The 20,968-nt window shown below is 37.8% G+C and overlaps 2 protein-coding genes and 1 pseudogene across 3 annotated transcripts; 1 reads left to right on the top strand and 2 right to left on the bottom strand.

Moving 5' to 3' along the window:
- Nucleotides 1-214: 214 nt before the first annotated feature.
- On the top strand, nt 215-15,040 carry LOC137745971 (protein DETOXIFICATION 21). 2 transcript variants are annotated; one of them, XM_068486005.2, is made up of 9 exons: nt 215-508; nt 11,749-12,062; nt 12,588-13,129; nt 13,308-13,394; nt 13,484-13,540; nt 13,729-13,967; nt 14,220-14,338; nt 14,589-14,675; nt 14,785-15,040. In XM_068486005.2, the coding sequence occupies exons 2-9, from the start codon at nt 11,781-11,783 to the stop codon at nt 14,854-14,856; spliced, it is 1,485 nt and encodes a 494-aa protein (XP_068342106.2). In that variant the 5' UTR covers nt 215-508; nt 11,749-11,780; the 3' UTR covers nt 14,857-15,040. The 2 variants fall into 2 exon arrangements, with proteins under 2 accessions (XP_068342106.2, XP_088537921.1); XM_088681795.1 differs by lacking the exon at nt 13,308-13,394 and having other exon boundaries at nt 358-508.
- Nucleotides 5,882-8,530, bottom strand: LOC148692587 (uncharacterized; annotated as a pseudogene).
- Nucleotides 15,041-15,313: 273 nt separating the features above from the next.
- LOC137746197 (uncharacterized) lies at nt 15,314-20,244 on the bottom strand. Its single transcript, XM_068486272.2, has 10 exons — nt 19,910-20,244; nt 19,342-19,497; nt 19,128-19,230; nt 18,566-18,678; nt 17,970-18,038; nt 17,340-17,455; nt 17,165-17,219; nt 15,973-16,093; nt 15,657-15,799; nt 15,314-15,570 (listed from the first exon to the last, which is right to left on the bottom strand). The coding sequence occupies exons 2-10, from the start codon at nt 19,474-19,476 to the stop codon at nt 15,469-15,471; spliced, it is 957 nt and encodes a 318-aa protein (XP_068342373.2). The 5' UTR covers nt 19,477-19,497; nt 19,910-20,244; the 3' UTR covers nt 15,314-15,468.
- Between the last annotated feature and the right edge of the window lie 724 nt (nt 20,245-20,968).

The raw sequence follows: 20,968 nt of genomic DNA, 5'->3' as shown, positions 1-20,968 counted from the left end.
TGACATACGATATATTGCAAACACACTGAAATAATCACTCGTTGCTAACAACCATTCAAACTCCAAACTGTCCAAAATTCGTGTTAGCTGAAAAGCATAATTGCTTTATATATCTTACATATATTTTATATACATAATGGAACAGTGAATGCCCATGAAGTTTTTGGTAGGATGTGTGTACGTAAATCAGTACTCGCACCCACCACCCATCGACGACGCCATTCAATCTTTTTCATTTTTCGCCTTCTTTTTATACTCATTTTTTCCTTTTATTTATCGACTTCCCAAAAAAAAAAAAAAACCATATTAATGACAGCCAATAATTTAATTATTCGTCAACTTCAGTCTCCTCTGTAAACATCTCGTCCACACTCTCCAGCTCCCTCCTCTCTCTCTCTCTCTTTCTACCCCTCTCTTCTAGTTCTATCTCTGATCAGTGCTACTCTTCCAATTCATCCGTCGCCAGGGGAGTGTCATTGGGTTAATTTGCAGCGTATAACTCCAGCATGTGAGTCTCTCTCTCTCTCTCTCTCTCTCTCTCTCTCTCTCTCTCTGCAAAGGATTTTTTTTTTTTATTTCTAAACGTTTTTGGATATGATCCGTCGCAGAGCCACTAAAGGACAAGGATAGTCATGGGCCTATCCAGCAATTTCTTTTCCTTTTTTTACGTATAAGATATAGCATAACCTCGTAAGTTTAGTTGCAATATTGAAGTTCATAGATTTGGGATTCTCTTATTCTAGTTATAATGATGTAGCTTCTTCTACTTGTTAATGACTTCACGTTCATCTTTGGGCGGAGGAGATTAATCTGGGACGAAGTTTTTGAGCGCGATAGCTGAATCTAATTGTTAGGATTTATCACTTACTGTTTTTAAGCTAGTTGGCTTGAACTTCTAATTTGTCTGCTCTTAAATATTACTTGGATTAAGTGACTATATGGTTGATGCAGTATGAAAATCATAATCTACCTCTATCTTGCATATTAACCTAAGATGTTTCTCCATCTGAGTTGAGATAAATAAATAGAAATACAATCAATCTATATTGTACCTTAGGCGTTAAAAAATAAAGTTTTATATTTGTGAAAGACCTCTCATGAGGTATGATTCAACCTCCGCCACTAGCTATGATTTTCTAAATGTAATTGGTTGGTTGGATAATACGAGGGATATATAAAATGATTCGTAGCTGTGAACTGACGAGTAATATAACGTCATATTATTTTATTAATTAGTTAGCGCTTTAAGTCAGCTTTGTAGGAGTTTGAGACCCTTTTGTCCCACATTGGGTAACAGTATTTTTTCATTAACCTTTATATAAGCTTATTCCTTCTTCTTAGTAATTAGAACTTGGATCCTTTGGAAATGGATTGAAGGCTTGGGACTTATGGTTGTGTGGATTAGGCTTGAATATAATATAGCCTAAATACAATTAATATTAATTAATCAGATTCGTAATTTTCAGATTAAGTTTTTAATTAATTTATTAATTAAAAATGTTTTGATTAAAAGATACAACTATTAGAAAGAGTTGTATACTTTCAAATACACTGAACATGTATTTGAAGGGGTGTGAAACAGCCTATATATTTGCAATCACAGTGTCAAAGTGAGATCATCTTTTCTTCCTCTTTTTTTCTTTCGTACGAAATTTCCAAAAAGTAAGCACACAAAGCAAATTCGCTAGAATTCTAGAATCCAGTGCGGGTTGTAGAATTAGGTAGTTGAATTCTGGTCGAGCAGACTTTATAGAACTACAAGCATAAGAGTGAGATGAAAATATTGTTCGAAGGACATAACTTTTACGCTAGCCTCTACCTTCTGTGATCAAGTTAGTATCATTGATATTCTTATATTAGTTTCTGTATTTATTGTATAATTTCATTCTGCACATCAAATATTTTTGGTTAATAAAATATTAGAATTTCAAGTTCTGTTTATTTCTGTTATTTTTTGTTTATTCCTGAATTGTCTCCAACAAGCTTTCGGTATGTATAAATGTACATATATAAACGGTTTAAGTCAATATGATTTGTTAAGAGTTTATCAGAGCTTAAGGTAATGCCCAGATTCTGGGTGGCCAGCTTACTTTAGCAACTGGTTTGTATGGTGATTTAAGTTAGTTTTTACTATTTGAGAAGGGTACGTAACTGATAACTAAGTTAACTAGCTCGAGGAACATTGCTGTCAAAGTGTCAATGAACTAGTTGGGTGGGTTCAAACTTCACAACTCATGTGCGGCTGTCGTTACTGTCTACGAGTAGTTACGTGGCATATTTAGCTTCACGTAAGATAATTTGCATTTTGGTCCCTGTATTAAACAGACGCACGCTAAGGAGATCATATTTTGAAACTTACATTTGTAGACAACATGTGAATCACCTCTACAATAGAGGTGGAATCCACTTGTATCACTAGACCTTATTTCTATTAAAATGTGAATTCACATACACTTGACCAAATATTGTCTCGCTAGCATTTTCTAGTAAACATATATCATTTTTCTAAACCAAAACTTAAAACCCTAAAACGATATGTATGTATACATATACTTTATTTTGTGTCACCAAGTTATTTTAATATTTTGCCTCTAAAGATAAATTAGTTTTATGAGTGATGCTAGACATATCATATTTTGTAGGCTACATAATGTGATGGTTGATGGCTGAACTTTTTTTTTTTTTTTTAAACAACCGATATTATCTACACTAAGGGGGAGAGGATGGGCTAGCAATAATGTGGTTCAAATTCTTCTTTAGCGAGAATTGAACTGAACATCTCTCACTTATAAATGAAAAGAAATACCACTAGACTGTAGTACTAAGTGGCAAAATGTCAAAATATGAACCACATTATTAAAAAGGGATCTAACCATCACCCACCACATTATGTGCTCTACAAAATAGGGTCTACCATATTCTAACATTTTCCTAATTTTATCTGAGAAGGGTAACTATAATTGCAAGTTGGAAAATACTACGAGACCTATCTTTTTAGATCATATTTGTAAATCACATAATGTGGCGATTGATGGTTAGGCTTATTTTTTAATGATTTAAAGAAATAATCCAACTATTACATGTAACATCATGTGCTATATAAAATATTGCTACAACAACAACAAAGCCTTATCCATTAAGTGGGTCGGCTGTATGTATCTTAGAATGCCACTACGTACGCTCGATTTTGTGCCAAGTCTTTAGTTATGTTCAAGTACTCCAAGTCTTTTCTTAGAGTCCTTTTCCAAGTCTTTCTAGGTCTTCTTCTACCCCTTTGGTCATAAGCCTCTATCTTGTCATCGCATCTTCTAATCGAAGCGTCTGTAGGTCTTTATTTCACATGTTGATGTAGGCACTACAATAAGTATGGTCCCTATATTAAATATGCATATTGATGGCTTCTCATCTATCCAAGCAATGCTTTGATCTATTTTAATTAAGTTGCATTGTAACTATGATGTGTGATTAATTTGTATCGAATATTTCTAAAAGAATTTAAGTCCTCTCATTTATAAGAAAATAAGAATATTATTTTTGTTGTAGGCCTATCATCCCAGGATGAGTGCCTCATTAAAACCTCGTTAGGTAGCAAAAACCCAATGGGAAAAATGCTCCTAATCGTAGGACAAAGAGTACATTAAGATCATGTGAGTATGCTTCTAGATACTCCCTCTGAGTTAGACATAACTTCTAAATAAGAGAACTATAAGCGATTCAACTCAGATAATTTACGTATACCGATTCCTTGGACAAGCTTCTGAAAAATAGACTTAGGCAACGACTTGGTGAAGAGATCAGCCAGGTTGTCCTGCGGATTTGCTTGACTTCAATGTTCTAATGTTACTGCTGCTGGTGTGAGTAAAAGAACTTCGGCGTTATGTGCTTGGTATTGTCTCTCTTGATGTATCCCTTCTTCAACTGCTTGATACATGCTGCATTGTCTTCAAAGATCGTCGTAGGAAGGTCAACAACTGATGTAAGACCACTAGTGCTTCGAATGTGTCCCATAACTTTTCTCAACCAAAAAACACTCAAGCGATGCTTGATGTAGGGCGAGAATCTCAACATGGTTAGACGAAGTTGCAACTAGCGTTTGCTTGGTAGACCTCCAAGATATATTAGTGTCTCCAACGATAAAGATATAACCCGTTTGAGAACGTGATCTATGTGGGTCAAACAAATATCCAGCATCTGCGTAACCAACAAGGCGAGAATCAATCCGAGTACCATAGAGGGCAGCAACATTTGGAGATTCGCGAACAAGCCCAAATCCGCTGTACCTTTGAGGTAGCGGAAAATATTTTTAACACCATTCCAATGTCTGCCTGTGGGCACATTACTATATCTTGCTAATAGATTCACAGTGAATGAGATGCCAGGTCTATTGCACTGAGCCAAGTACAATAAAGCCCCAATTGCACTTAGGTAAAGAACTTTAGGTTCCAAAATCTTTTCCTCATCCTTCTTTGGATGGAAGGGATCTCGTTGAGCATCTAGAGTCCGAACGATCATAGGTGTACTCGAAGGCTTTGCTTTATCCTTATTAAAACAACGCAACATAATTTGGGTGTAGTTCGATTGATGTACTAGGATTCCATCCGTACAATGCTCGATCTCCAGGCCGAGGCAATATCGAGTTTTTCCAAGATCCTTCATCTCAAATTCCGATTTCAAGTGTGCAGCAATTTCCTCAAGCTCTGCGGGAGTCCCAATGAGATTCATGTCATCAACATAAACTGCAACGATTGCAAATCCGAAATGTGACTTCTTTATGAACACGCATGGGCATAGTTCGTTGTTCACATAACCCTGACTTGTCAAATATTCATTCAGACGGTTATACCACATCCGCCTGGATTGTTTCAATCCGTAGAGTGACCTCTTCAACCTAATTGACAGAGTGTTCCGTGGTCTAGAACTATTTGAGCCAATCAATAGAAGTCATTTTGGAACTTTCATGTATATTTTCGTATCTAGATCCTTATAGAGATACGCGGTTACCACGTCCATAAGCTGCATATTCAGTTTTTCATAAACTACCAAACTGATTAGGTAGCGGAACGTTATAACATCCATTACGGGGGAATACGTCTCCTCGTAATCAATCCCAGGGCGCTGAGAGAAGCCTTGCGCTACGAGGTGTGCTTTATATTGCACTATTTCATTATTCTCATTACACTTCCTCACGAAAACCCACTTGTAGCCAACAGGCTTCACGCGTGGTGGTGTAGAAACGATAGGTCCAAATACCTTATGTTTCGCGAGCGAATCGAGTTCGACCTGGATTGCTTGTTTTTAGTTTGACCAATCGGCTCTACGTCGGCATTCATCGACTGAACGTGGTTCAATGTCATCGTTAAGCATGATGTCAGTAGCTACTGAGTACGAGAATGCATCGTCGACGATCATCTCATTCCTATTCCAAACCTCATCCAATACTATGTAGTGGATCGAAATCTCACGATTCTTGGGAGGCCATCATGTTTCATCTGAAACATCACCGTTATCTAGAATAACCTCATGCGTTGGAACGGATGAGTGAGCAATGGTCTTTCAAACTAGGGTTACTAGTTGGTGCCATTTTCCTCTTCCAAGGTTGTGAATCCTTTGAACCAATGGATCTGCCACGCTTCAAGGTCGGAGCAGGTGATTGGCTAGCAGTCAATGTATCTTGCCGCGTGGAGGGTGCAGCATCCCCACCTTCAGGGACGGTCCGACCTTCCCAAGTGGGTTGTTGATGTACGCGGGGTACATCTATCCTTGCAAGTGTGTTTGCAGTGGGTATATGTGATCTTGTCACCTTTGCTAGATCATTAAAAGCATCTGACATGCTTTGAGCAGTGCTCTGTAGATCTATAATTCGTCGTATCTCAATTTCAGACTAGGCAGTGCGGGGATTTAAATGAGACATAGTGGGAGCATACCACGACAATTCGCGGCATTCTATAGGAACGTTAGAATGCTTTTCTCCTTCTAACAACTGGAAGACTGTCTTATCAAAGTGACAATTCGCAAAACGTGCAGTAAAGAGATCTCCTGTCAAGGGTTCTAAGTATCGAACAATTGATGGTGAATCATAATCGACATAGATTCCCATTTTTCTCTGAGGACCCATTTTGGTACGTAGCGGCGGTGTTATTGGAACATAAATGGCGCACTCAAACACCCGTAAATGCGAGACGTCAGGCTCGTATCCAGTAAATAACTGTAACGGTGAATGTGGTTGGGTAGCGGTGGGCCTTAGGCGGACCAACATAGCTGCGTGTAATATTGCATAGCCCCAGGCAAATACCGGCAGTTTGGTTCTCATAACCAAAGTCTGAGCTATCAATTGAATGCGCTTTATGAAAGCTTCTGCCAGGTCATTTTAGGTGTGAACATTAGGCACAAGATGTTCTACATCAATCCCTACTGACATGCAATAATCGTCAAAAGTCTATGACGTAAACTCTCCAGCATTATCTAGTCGAATCGACTTGATCGGATAATCAGGGTGGTGAACCTTTAGCTTAATGATTTGAGCTAGGAGTTTAGCAAACACGACGTTACATGTGGACAACAAGCAAACATGTAACCATCGTGTCGATGCATCAACCAACACCATAAAGTATCTAAATGGTCCACGGGTTGGTTAGATAGGTCCACAAATATCCCTTTGAATCCTCTGAATAAGTTTAGGGGAGTTGTGAATAATCTTTGTATATAAGGGTTGAGTATTCAACTTCCCTAAAAAACACGCTTTGCATGGCGGAAGTCCCACATAGGGATGTAACTTATGCCTGTGTGAAGATTTAAGGATACGGCGCATCATGTTATAGGATATCCCAAACGATCATGCCAAAGCAACAAAGTGTCCTGGAACTCAGGCATAGGGTCGGCCACACTGTGAGCTTCTATGCCATGAATGGTTGTGATGTACAACCCACTCGGCAAACGTTTCAACTTCTTGTGAATATGCTTCTGGCCATATTCATACGAAGTGATACAAAGAAATTCAGAACCATGATCTTCAGTGGTTTCAAGATGATATTGATTATCTCGAATATCTCTAAAACTTAGCAACGTTCGTCTGGAACGTGGAGAATAGAGTGTCTCCTTAATGGTCATAATTGTACCATTGGACAACATGATACGTGCATTTCCGTATCTTTCAATCAGGTTGGATGAGCTTGAGATAGTTGTCAAATGAACTTTTTTGGGTATGAAGTTAGTAAAATAGTATTTTTCACGCAAGATGGTGCGCGTGGCTGCACTATCTATCAGATAACTAACTTTCCCACTAGACATACCTAGAAATAAATTGATTGAACTGGTCACATGCATAGATATAAGTCTATTCATTCAATTAAGCAATTCGAGAGAATAATATCCATTCAAATAACAATCTATAATTCAAAACAAACCAAAACCAAACAAATTATTCCAAATACTTAGGAAAATTGTTCAAAATTAAACCATAAACCTAGCAAAATAAGGGGGTATGGTTGACCACTCCTAGTGGGTTCGGCTATTAGGGGTAAACACCTTAAAAACATGTCTAATTTATTCATCCATAAGCGCCGACGCCTCCTGAAAATTCGATATCTCCATTGATGTAGTTGCATCTTTCAAATGATCCACATGTGCAAAGTTAGACTCACGATGGGAATGATACTTGGCAATAGCCTCAGGGGAAGCTCGGCATACGCGTGACCAATGATCCTTTGATCCACAGCGATAGCACATGTCCAGTTTAGTAGAAGCGGGTTGAACGGGAGCTTTACCCTTATTCTTGAAGTTTGGGGCCTGAGGGCGAGTGGTGGATGTTATTGGGTCACATTTCTTCCCTTAGGTAAGGCACTTTGTTAACCTTGGGCCCGTGGTTGGAATTGTCGCCCATTGCCAAGGCCACGACAATTCTTTCGTTGTTGATGACTGCTAGAATAAGTCACATGCACTTCAGGCGCGGCGTTCGAGCTAGTGGGTCGAGCTTGATGATTCTTCATCATAAGCTGGTTCTGCTTTTCAGCGAGAAGTAAAATAGAGATCAGATCTGAAAACTTGGTGAATTTTTGTGCCCTATATTGTTACTGCATGACAATATTGGTGGCATAGAAGGTCGAATAGGTCTTCTCCAGGATATCTGATTCGGTTAGTTCCACTTTACAGAATTTCAACAAAGAACAGATTTTACAAACTTCAGAGTTGTATTCATTCACGGACTTAAAGTCCTGGAAGCGAAGGTGCTGCTAGTCGTGTCTTGCTTCAGGCAAGTATATGTCTTTCTGGTGATCGAAACGGTCAGCCAGAGGGTGCGTGGGTCCTTCTCAGCGGGATACTCAGTCTGCAATGCATCATGGATGTGTCTTCAAATGAAGATCATTGCAGTAGCCTTCTGAGCTTCGTCAACAGGTTTGTCGGCAATAGGTGCCTCGATGGTGGCTTTAATGCCTTTTGTAGTTAAATGAAGCTTCACGTCTTGAACCCACTTTAGATAGTTTCTTCCAAAGACTTCTAGAGCAGAGAAATCAAGCTTGTTCAAGATCGACATGTCCCTAAAACAGAGGGAAAAACGTGAGTAGTCATATGGTAAGTTATAGACATATATCGTAGAACATATAGGTTCTATAGACATGTATCGGTTTAATTTATGCATGAAAACTACAGGTTTCATGTGGTATATTTTGAATGAAAACTTTGGGAGGCACTAAATTTGAAACTACAGGTTCAATTTAGTTTTATAAACAATTAGTTCACAATGAGAGATTCCTGCAAGAAACACATAATGCAATATACTAATTTGAATATAGTGGATTTGAGGTTCTTTGGGAACTCAAGTGTGAGAGCTTCGTTACTACGAAAGTATGTGACGGTTCAAAGTATAAAAATAAATTATTGAATCGTTAATGTCCAAAAGTGATCTTCAGGTCAATAATTTTGGATTCATTATCAGATTAATGGACTACATGTCACTTTTAATTAATTCAATAAATCAGGCCATACAAGGTCGATTGTAAAAGTTAGATAATATTAAAATAATATTACTGGATCGAAAATATAGCCCCAAAATAATTTGGGCTTGGTGCCGTGTGTAAGGGGTATGGGTTGGGTGCCTTAAGTATAAGGCAAGGCCTAAAAAAAATGGGACCTCGGGTCATGGCTGCAGGCCACGGGGTGGAAGAAATCCCCCAGCCGTAGCTGGGTTTTCGTTTGGGCCGAAGGACGGTGCACGGGACAAGGCCCAGCAGGAGCTGGCCTTGTGGGTGATGCACGAGAGGACAAAAACCCAGCTCCGTGGGTTGGCATGTGGGTTTGAGTGAAGGCCCAACCTAAACAAGGCTGGTGTCATGGCTGCGGGCCAATGCAGCAGGATAGGCATGGGACTTCAGGTCCTGCCGAGGTGAGTGCCAAGTCGAGGCCTGGTGGCTGCTTCCACAGTGATGGTGCAGTGGTATGCCGCACCATGTCCAATCCCCCTTCTTTTCTTTTTTTTTTCAAAATCCCTTAGGGTTTAGGGAAAATCCTAAATATGCTTCTAATTTATTTTGTATAGTTTGACTCACAAATTCCACATAACAATTTAATTATGCGATGCATGAAACAAATATATATATATATATATATTGACAAATATATAAACATTTACAATATATATATATCGAAAGGAAAATATAAAAATAGAGGGGTTCATGCATCATGGGGAATGTTTTCATGCTTCGTGGACGTTTCAAATATCTTCTTTTATTTTAAGCGTACCTGATTAGCAGAAAACGAATAAACCTTTGAATTTGGTGGATGATAGCCTCCTCCTACGACGCGTCAATTCCTCAGCTTCTGACAAGAGCGTGCTGATAATGTGTTGTAGGCCTATTTGATTGAACGATCTAGGGTTTAGAGAGAGAGAGAGGGGAGCCAACCACAATAAGAGAAAAGAGAGATTGATTTAATTGTGAGGTGTGTTTGATTCACCCCATTGTGCCTTTATTTATAGTAGTAGGATAGGTAAAAATCTTTCCGTTTAGGATTACAACATTTAATAGGTAATCTAGTCCTAATAAGAATATAAGATACTTTCTCATATCTCCTAGGATTTACACAATCACATTCCTATTCTAAATATGACTGCAACCATTTTTATAATTTTTTTATTCTGTAAACTGTGGGAGCCCAAATTCGAGTTTAGTCCATTTAATTAAAGTAGTGTGCTTCTCTTTCTACACCCAAAGCTTAAATCTCTCTCTCCATAATTGAGATGAATCAGTGTAATTATTTAGAGTGGTGTTATACCCACCCCAATGTCTTATTTCCCCACCCAACTTATGTTCACACCCACCATAAAAAGACAAAACACACATAAACTCTTTCCCCACCCACCATTATTCCCAAAATAACCCTATATATTTCTTCTCCCAATTTTCCTTGCTTTAAAAAATTTATTATAATTTAACAAAAAAGAAAATTATCATTAAACAAATATACCTAACAACTCCAACTCCAACTCCAAATATCACAGTAGTCCCCTCCCCAAAAAATTCCTAGAACCGTCACTATCAACACATCCAAACCTCAGCCCAACCGTCTCACCCCCCCCCCCCCCAAAAAAACACACCCAACGCCCATTCTCGCCCAAAATCCTCGGTTGACCTCAACAACATGTTTTTGGAATCAGGAGATGGTTCTCGAGTCCCCATTTGATCTAGTCATTGAAGGACCGCAAGGGGAGATCAGTGGACGAGATGGGCTTGTCATCCGAGCACAGCCTCAAAGAGTTTGGCGAAGGTCTCAGCCATGGCAAGCGAGACGATCGGTGAGAAAGCCAGTGCATAAGAGAGAAGGAGAGGAGAAAGAGAGGGAAGGAGGAAGAAGCAGTAGTGTTTTGGGTTGAAGCAGTGAGGTAGGAAATTAAAATGGGGTGAAGTTGTGGAGGCTGAGGTCGGGGAGGGTGGTGGTTATGGGGTTCTTCAAGTTTTGTTTTGTTTTTTTTTTTTTTTTTTAATTTCATTTTTATGTTAAATAAGTTTTAAGTCCAACTGTATAATAATTGTATATGTGTTAAATTTTGAGTGGAAGTTATGTGCTGATGTGGTAATACTAATTATCTAATGATTTATCCTAATTGTGGAGGTGAAGGGGCTTGTGGTAAGATATGATTGGTTGGTTTTTGAGTCTTTGAAGGTCATTTTATACAAGGACAAATTTTTCAATAAAAGTATTATTTTAAAGTGGGTGAAGTGATAAGACATTGGAATGGGCTTAATAGCACTCATTATTTATTGATTTTATAGAAAAAATGACGCAGAAGCATGTGGATCGTTAAGCACAACACATAGTTAACATCCTTTGATAAGAAAGTTGAGATTTCACTCTAAAACTAGTAAGCAATGAGGGAGTAAACCAACTCCTTATGTGACCCTTAAACTTTTGTAATTTTCCAATGTTGGATTGACATTTTCACCATTATTGACCGGTTGTGAGCCTCCAAATTCGGGGACCTGATTTTAGACACTAGAAATCAAGTCTCCAAAATTTTCTACTTGTAGTGCAAGAATAAATTAAAAATCATTTCCATGAGCTGCGCTACATTTATCATCTATTTGTACCATCCCTCTAGTAGAGGTAGGGCCCACCAATACATGTGAGTCCATCTCTATTAGAAAAATTGTATAAATAGATGGTAAGAATAACATTTTTGAATTTCCATGAGAATAATTTCCTTTTTTTTTTTTTTTCTAATGGCAATTGTATTTGTATTTGGCACTTGAATTGCAGATCAAGTAACTAGACTATCTTGGCCACGTCAAATGGGAGATGAGATTAAAAGGAGTCTCTTGGCAAAAGAGACTGGTGTTGGAGAAGAGGAGACTAGAATTATTGATGGCGATGAAGAATTGTCACTGAAAAGAAGGGTATGGATTGAAAGCAAGAAGATGTGGGTGGTGGCTGGCCCTGCTATATTCACCAGAGTTGCGACTTTCGGAACAAATGTCATCAGTCAAGCGTTTATCGGTCACATTGGTTCTGCGCAGCTAGCGGCTTTTTCACTCGTGTTCACCGTACTTGTCAGGTTCGCAAATGGCATCTTGGTATGTTTATTTTGGCTCCCTTTACTATTTCTATTATTTGATCTTGTTTTGCACTTGTTCTTGGGGACAATTGCAATCCTCATACTACTCTCGATTTCTTTTCGCAGTTTTTGAACTTCACGGTGAATTAGTTTGAAAGAAGTTGCATTTAAAGCAGATAAAGCTTTGTTTAGTGCTAAAATCTTCAGTTTATAAGCAGTTAAAGTTTTAGTGTTTTGTGTATGTATCAAATACTAGTTCTTCGAAGATCAGCCATTGCTTATTCGTCAAGTTTTCTTTACTTTACAACTTTTCATGTGATCTATGTATCCAACTTGTAACCGAAAAATGTATTACCCCCAACCACACTTTGGTTTATCATTTGTTTTCCGAATTGTAGATGCAATGTGAGATAAGCATTATCTTCTAGTGGCCACCATACCAATTAGTTCACAAAGTTATCTGCTCGACGAAAACTTAACCCAAACATCTAGGCTTATCCGTGTGATCTGACTGATCGATGTTTCTGAATCTATTACTCTACAGCTTGGCATGGCAAGTGCGCTGGAAACTCTTTGTGGTCAATCGTATGGTGCAAAACAGTACAACATGCTTGGGATACATCTTCAGAGGTCATGGATAGTACTGTTTGTAAGCACATGCTTACTTATTCCTCTTTGCGTCTTTACAACCCCAATTTTTGAGGCTTTAGGCCAAGCAGAAAACATTTCAGAAATTGCAGGATATATTTCCCTATGGGTAATTCCTGTGCTTTTTGCATTTGTGGTATCATTTACCTGCCAAATGTACTTACAAGCGCAAAGCAAAAATATGATCGTTGCATATGTGTCAGCGATTTCAATTGGAATCCACATCTTTCTTTGCTGGCTTTTGAGTGTGAAATTTAAGTTTGGGGTTCCCGGTGTAATGGTGTCAACGCTTATAGCATATTGGTTACCCAACCTGGGTCAGCTTTTGTTTGTTCTATGTGGAGGATGCCCCGAAACATGGACAGGCTTCTCTATGTTAGCTTTGACTGATCTCTGGGATGTCCTCAAGCTTTCTCTGTCATCTGGCGTTATGCTTTGGTAAGAATTTCTACTTGTTTCGGCTTTTATTTTGTACCTTACACCTTAGGTTTCTTTAAGTTACGCGCGTATAAGTTAATATAATTTTACTGATGTTGGTCATTGAGAATATCTGCATAGAGAGCTTTCACATACACACAAATCACATATAGGTGCTTCTAACGGATTTTTCATTTAGTCTCGAGCTTTGGTACAACACAATCTTGGTCCTTCTAACGGGAAACATGGAAAATGCTGAAGTTTCTATCGATGCCCTATCTATTTGGTATGTTTTAGAGCCTTCCTCTTCCTTGTGATCCTAATCTCTGATCATCCAACTGTTTCAAATGCTAAATGTTTCCGGCATAACGGCAGCCTTAACATCGTCGGGTGGGAAATGATGATATCTCTTGGTTTCCTCGCTGCAGCAAGGTACTATTATTTTTCTTGTTCTTCAGAAAATTGTTCTCTGCAACCATGATAATAATCATTTAAGATCTTCACCGTAGCAATGCCTCACTTTTGAATCTACGCTTTGTTTCTTCGACATATTCCTAGAACTTTATATGTTTGCATGTAATGTAATGTTGTACTGAAGTGTGCTTGAAATCTTTCACTAGTGTACGGGTGTCGAATGAGCTTGGAAGGGGTAGCTCAAGGGCAGCAAAGTTCTCGATTGTAGTTATTGTGTCGATCTCAGTAGGCATTGGATTGGTGCTTTTCGTGCTTTTCTTGTTCTTGAGGGAACAACTTGCATACATTTTCACCGACGATGAGGCTGTAGCTAAAATGGTGGCTGAGTTGTCTCCTTTGTTGGCCTTCTCCATACTGTTGAATAGCGTTCAACCCGTGCTCTCTGGTAAAATCGCCATTTCCCTGAAATACGCAGGCATAGCTAAATAGATACCTCAAAGAAAGCAGTTTCCCTTTGTGTCTTCAAGTACCGGTTGAGGTAACCATTACCAGCATTTGACGGCACGAAAGGAAGACATGAAAGAAATCACGACTAGTTAAATAAGTACATTGCAGTTATCAAAAACATTTCTTGCTTCCAAAGGAACGTATTATAAATCTTGAAGAGTTTATAACGTAGCGAATCTTTCACCTACAGGAGTTGCTCTGGGAGCTGGATGGCAGAAATATGTAGCATATGTGAACCTAGCCTGCTATTACATCGTAGGGATTCCTGTTGGAGTTGTGCTTGGTTATCCTCTAAAAATGCAAGTCGAAGTAAGCTCCTCTGTCTATCTTCTTCTCACTTAATCTAATTTTTGTTAGGGTCCGTTTGAGGGGTCCTGGATACCGGATTTTGATACTGAAATTGGTTATTAAAACAATCGTTTTCAGTTTTCATAAAAAGTGAATGAATACTAAAAACAAAATGGTTATCAAACGGCCTACTAAATTACTTCAGTAGTCGTCGTGTTTTCTCCCGATTTTGCTTTTTGGATTAGCTTATTTTATGAATCGTCTTCTGCAGGGTGTTTGGATTGGAATGTTGTTTGGAACATTGGTCCAAACTATTGTGCTAATCATACTCACCTACAAGACTGATTGGGATAAACAGGTAGAATGAATATTTGATTGTTTTCTTCGCATCCTTCACTAATTAACATGACATAGAGAAGAACCTTTCTTCACACCCAAGAAACTAAAACTTCTATCAACATCGACAGGTAGAAATAGCTCGTGACCGCGTTAACAGGTGGGATCGAACAAATAACAGGGAATCGAACACTGACACGTGACATGTCTAATTTTTATCGTTCTTCAGTTGTTATGTTCCTGCCACGAGAAAAGACGCACAGAAGAGGTATAGCCGACAAACGGAGGATGTTTTGGAGAGTTTACATTACTTTGCATTGTCCCATCAATTTTCTTCAATTCAACAACCATCATTTATGAAATTTGAAATGCGTATCATTTATGAAATTTGAAGTGCGTTACCATGTTTCGAGTAGTCTAGGTTGGAAATAAATGAAATGTCTATTGGCATTTGTTTTTTTAATCAAACTTTCACTAAAAAGAAAACAAGTGAAACTTCGATAGAAGCAAAGGGGGGGTAATCGTCCCTGATAGCTCGAAGCTCCTCCATAGCCACAAGTGGCTAACAAAAGCAGGAGGGGGAAGAGAATCGCCAGACCTCCGATCTAGTTGCGTGGAGGACAGGGTAGACCATCACGAGATAAGACTTGAACCAAAAAGGGAGGGGGAACCCAAACTATCCGAGATCTTCGTGAATGATAAGGAAAGTATTTTACATTGGTAACCTTACTGGATTTTCCAGATAGAATTTCATCTATGATATTACAGATGATGAGAACACTAAAGTAAAGAATTGCTTTACAACAGAGAAAGGATCATCTTCTCAACAGATTGTATGCTGGTAAATCTTTTACACTGGAGACATCTTCGAGTGCTAGCTCGCGTTCTAACTGACTTGTCGTAGACTTCATGACATCCTGGAAAAAATTAAAACAGAATCAGAATCAGAAGAATGCAGTGCTTTGTATCTTAAATTTGTAGGCGGAGCGACAAAATCATTTACGTTGAAGTCCATATAAGAAGCACGCTTTACGAGCCATTGAGCATCCATCATCTGGAAGGCTACACAATAAAGGTTATCAAATGCCATCTCATCTTCTTTAAGCAGTTCTAGAAAACGGATTCCAGCCAAAGTAGTTGGCTTTGCTGCAAGAGAAATATATCCGATTATTTCTTTATAAACACAGCATCAGCATTCAGAATTTGGCGGAGGAATAAATGAACTCTTCAGATGAACATGCTAAGATGATGCATTCTCATCGAATAATTATCTGACACTACAAGATCGTCCATCCTCTCACTTAAAAATTTATCGGTACCTGATTGAAGATCCAACATTTGTGCCAAAACAAAAGAAATATTGATGCCAGCTACAGCAAAGGGATATTCCCACTCAGCTCTAGTTCCATCTTGCTTGTGCAACAATCTCTGGAATGATTCCTGTAAGAGGATAAACTCAGAAACTCATTAACCCTTTCATGACTTCTGCAGAAACACGGAACAAAATGAATACTTAATTACAATACAAAATCTTGCATGCTATTTCCAAAAGAAAGCAAAATTTTGACACCCATACGCATTGAAGCATTGAAAGGAACTCTTTGTATGCATATGCAAATGCATCAAAGCCTAACAAAATTAACGCCAGCGCTTTTTGTCATGTAATGTATGCAATAAGCTAGAAGGTTTGAATATACAAGAGAACTGTAAGACAGATGCTGGGAAACACAGAAGATAAACAGCCATAATAAGAAAGAGTCAATCTGAAGGAAGTTGTATTATTCTAGTTAGAACGAAAAGAAAAATCAGCATCTCCTTCCAGCACTTAACCCAATAGAAAACAGTCCCAGCATCCAAAGCCAAAAGCATTTCTCCCATGTAATATAATGAACTCAAACCCTTCTTTTCTTAGACGTGAAGATAATAATGGGGACTACTAATTCACCAAATCATAAAAAAGGGCGAGACTTCGAGTTTACCACAGCGATGGCATCCAAAACAGAGCCTTGATACCACCACTAAAAAAGTAGGATGCTAAAAATCTACCCCTGCCACAATATTCGTTGACATTTCTGTAACTCTGAGCACTCAATCTACTGATATCCCAGACAAGGCCGATATTTTCATCCTTCCCACAGAGCCTACTCTAAAATTGAAGGCAACTGAGGAAAATTTCCAACTTCAGAATCATTAATATCTGTGAAACCCAAAATTTCATATGCTGAGACGATTCTCCACTCAGCCTTGGAATGAAAAGTTTAGTTATCTAGCAATCAGTGTTCATTTGCAAGTCATAAGACAAATCTTTGACTAGAAAAATAAAATCACATTAATTATCAGAACAGTTAAAGGGCCAAAGAATTTCAAGCTTAATGAATTAAAGGTTTTTTTTTTTTTTTTGTCAAATTAATGAATTAAAGGTTACAAAAGAAAACACTAGGATAAATCTTGAAGTAACAGGAAAATATATAATTGAAAAAAATAATAATAATAAGTTAGAAGGAGACAAACCGGATACTGTCGGGCAAAAAAGATAAGATTCTCCAATGATATAAATCCCCCACCTCTACAAATAAGGTTGGAAATTTATCGTTATCATTTTTTTTTTTTTCACAATGAACATATGACAAAACAAAAATACATGCGACTCACTTCACGATACTTTTATCTTGTTTAAACCACGTACCTAAAATCTGTTGAAGGGTCTGAACCTTGCCAGCCCATCTGTTTCCAAAGGTCTGATTGAAGAGGTGGGAGCTCCTTATCCGGATAAGCCAACCTCCATAACTCTAAGAGCGCATCCTGCAATCAACGAACTCAATTTGTTTTTAATATTGAAATAAAAAGAAATAAATTAATTACTTCAATGTCCAGTAATAGTACAGACAACCCTTGTATTTTTAAAAACTATTCGGACATTGATTACAATATATGTATGTATGTATGTATGTATGTATGTATGTATGTATGTACGTACGTATATGTACACACTCACTCACACATATATATAAAAGGTATTCTTCTTTATTTACAAAAACAATGTTCAATGTTTACCCAATTTCTTCATGGAGACTGCATCCAGAATTCGTATGAGAAGAATACCAGGGGTGCACATCTTGGACTAAAGTTAAACAAACAATCTAACTGTAAATACTTAAATTTCTCTGAACAAAGAGCATAAGTTTAGACATTTTGGGCATGAAAGGCCAGCCAAAATCAAAGAAAATAATGATAATAACAAACCAGAGTATACAGTAGTACTTGTAACACCAACAGAAAAATGATCAAAATGCTGTCAAATGGGAAAAAGACCTACTTGATGCTCCATGCGAGAACCATCAAAGGGTACTTGAAGCCTTTGTCGTAGATATCTGAGTCTTGCTTCCTAGAGGACACAAATACCCATGCAAGTGAACAGCATATTAAAAAAAAGTTATATTATACAATCTATACAGATCAATGATGCATAAACAGTATAATAGTAGTCATCCCATTGTTCCAAACATCAATATAGAAGACATGTTCTCCTAACAACTAAAAATCAAATTGAGGGTCAAGAGCAACGAAGAGATCTACTATAAGGAATTACACCATCCTCAAAGCCCAAAGCCAAAAGAAAAATGAGAAACTACCAGCTTCCAATAACAGATCAAATTTTCATCACATATCAACCCGAAAGTGATGAAGTATTCAATAGTTCATTTTGATCCCCAACAGTTAGCAAGCCAAAATCATCTAAGTTTCAAATTCATATATTTAAATTTTAAACCAGCCCACACTCCTGAAAATGTAAGAAGATAGAGAACTTATAAATGAGCCCACACCCCTTGGGTATACCCCAAGAGTAAAAATATATATCATAAAGATATAGACATTTCATTCTCAGATGGATATCAAGATCAGATCACATACTTGCAGAGGACTAAGGGGAGGAGCAAACAACTTAGCGCTTGCTCCATTTTGTGTACTTGTAAAGAAGGTCAAAAGCCGTCCAATAAGCGATCCAGATCCAAGAACAATACTTGCTACAAAGAGAAAACCATAAAGAATTAAGTTCCAAAACTAAAAGTATATTCCCACTGTCTATATTACAGAGCAAAATTCAGTGTATAAACAGTAAAATGATCAGGATCCGAAATATGAGGAATGAGCTATGTCATATTAATTTTAACCATATATAACTCCTCAATAGAGTGTTGAATGATCCTCAGGGTACTTTTACCTCGTCCAACGAATATATTGCCGCTCTTTAGGATATTTCACTTAATTATAGGTTGCTTATCAAGTGGTTAACTTTCTAAGAATAATTCTATAGTAAGGTCAAGAATGGCAGAAACTTCAAGGTTGCTGTTTATTTGGTTACATCATGTTCTAAAAATTTGGCCGTATAATGCCCCATCCCTTACGAGCAAAGTTGAGGAAAGATTTTCCAGTAAAACGGTAAGGTCTTATTGACAACAAAAATAATGAATACCTAACCACTGTGCCCACTGTGCAATCAACTGAGAAAACAGAAGGGTCCAATGGAGGTGTTCCTTTCTCCGCTCATCATCCCAGATCTCTTCAAGTGTCGTTTCCTATGGAGCATCTCAGAAAGATATCAATCACAAAAAGGCCAAAAATAACTATTACCGGTAAAAAAAAAAAAAATCCCACCCTCCATGTAAATGAACAAATAAAAGCCTCACCTCTGCATGTCTATCTGAATAATTCCCCAATAGAGGCACATTAAGATCATCTGACTCCGACGTCTCCAAATGTTCCATCTTTTTCCCATCAACATCCCCATGATGAAGCCTTTTCCTCAAAGTTCGTGATGTCATGGCGCTTCCTATATAATCACACTGCATTTCCAAACAAACCATCTCATCAATCGCATTGTTACGAGCCAACCACCGAATCTTTCACACAATGGCAAACAACCCAAAACCAGATTCTCTCCAAATTTCCATTAAAGCAACAACTTTCCATGAAATCGAAGACCAAGCACTTTACTTAATATTCAACCATTAAACAAGTGCAATTTCACACTAATCCACTACTGCATACAGTCCCAAAGCTACTGAGATACACCCACAAATTTCAAATTCATAAACCCTAACAATGACAAAACTCGGATTCAGTTCGGAATATCAAATGGGTTTGTACCATCTTCCAATTCAAAGCCAAAAACCAAGTTTACAATAGCAAAAACGAAGAAATATCAACAAATCAAAAATTGAAGAAGGCGAAGACAGAGATATGTTGACGCCTCACCTTACGTTACCAATGGCTTCCGCAGACGATCCCAACAAAACTGAATAGACTTTCGCTCTTCTGTGATTTCTGTGCTGAAAATCAAAACGAATAGCTTGCTCTTCTGTATGTGACTATTCATTAGCCAGAACTCTGAAAAAATCAAAAAAATTGTATATCTATCGATTCTGTGTATGCATGTGTATGTGTTTATTCAGAGTATTTGTATTCGTGAAGACGACTTTCTGAATCCGGAGTTCAACGCCAATTCAACGCGAGCACCGCCGACGTGACGTGCCTACAACGTTTTAAAGCTTGCGCCTTGTTTCCTTTTTCTGTCTTAAAACTATTAACCCAATAAAGCTTATGGCCATGTCCAACCAAAATGGTAAATTTAGCTCCGTTTTGAAATACAGTTATGCAAAAAATTATTTTTAAATAAATAAAATCAGATCATACTCGTATATCATCTCCAATCAAATGAACTAAACATAGCCGCCTTAATAATTTATTAGTAAGTTTATACTTTAAATTTATTGGTTAGTTTAATTAAATTATCTTAGATGTTTTCAAATCTAGTCGTTGAATTTGAATTAATTATTACAACTGAGTATTTGGGCCTCAAAAAAGGGATAAGAGGGGGCCACGTTTGGCCAATCTGATGCCCCTTTCGCCAAATAATGATGTGATGGTCTCTGTAAAATTATAGCTCAGTCATCAGTTGGAGATACGTATTTGGGCAAATCATATCATTTTTTTGGTTTTTGAACCTTTAACCCTCTCAATTGAAGATAGCCTAATGATTTACAATCACACATGTGTTATAGACCTGTTATTTATTTTTCGTTAAAGCTAGGTGAAAGTTATGGGAAAGTTATAGACCAATTTTAAAATTTATCCTTGTTTACATGCCCATACACTATGACAATTTTCTGCTATACACGAAGTGAAATTAGTGTTATTATTTTACTTGTATTATAACATACGTGTAACTAGAAGTGGGGCGTATATAACTCTGTCGCCTAAATATACCATAGCACATGGATTAGTACACCATGTGTTTAGTGTTCTCAGTACATA

Source organism: Pyrus communis, chromosome 12 (assembly GCF_041283825.1).
Source record: "Pyrus communis isolate YQ-2024b chromosome 12, ASM4128382v1, whole genome shotgun sequence".
In the NCBI taxonomy this organism is placed as follows: domain Eukaryota; kingdom Viridiplantae; phylum Streptophyta; class Magnoliopsida; order Rosales; family Rosaceae; genus Pyrus; species Pyrus communis.
This window is presented reverse-complemented; position numbering and strand designations above follow the sequence as displayed.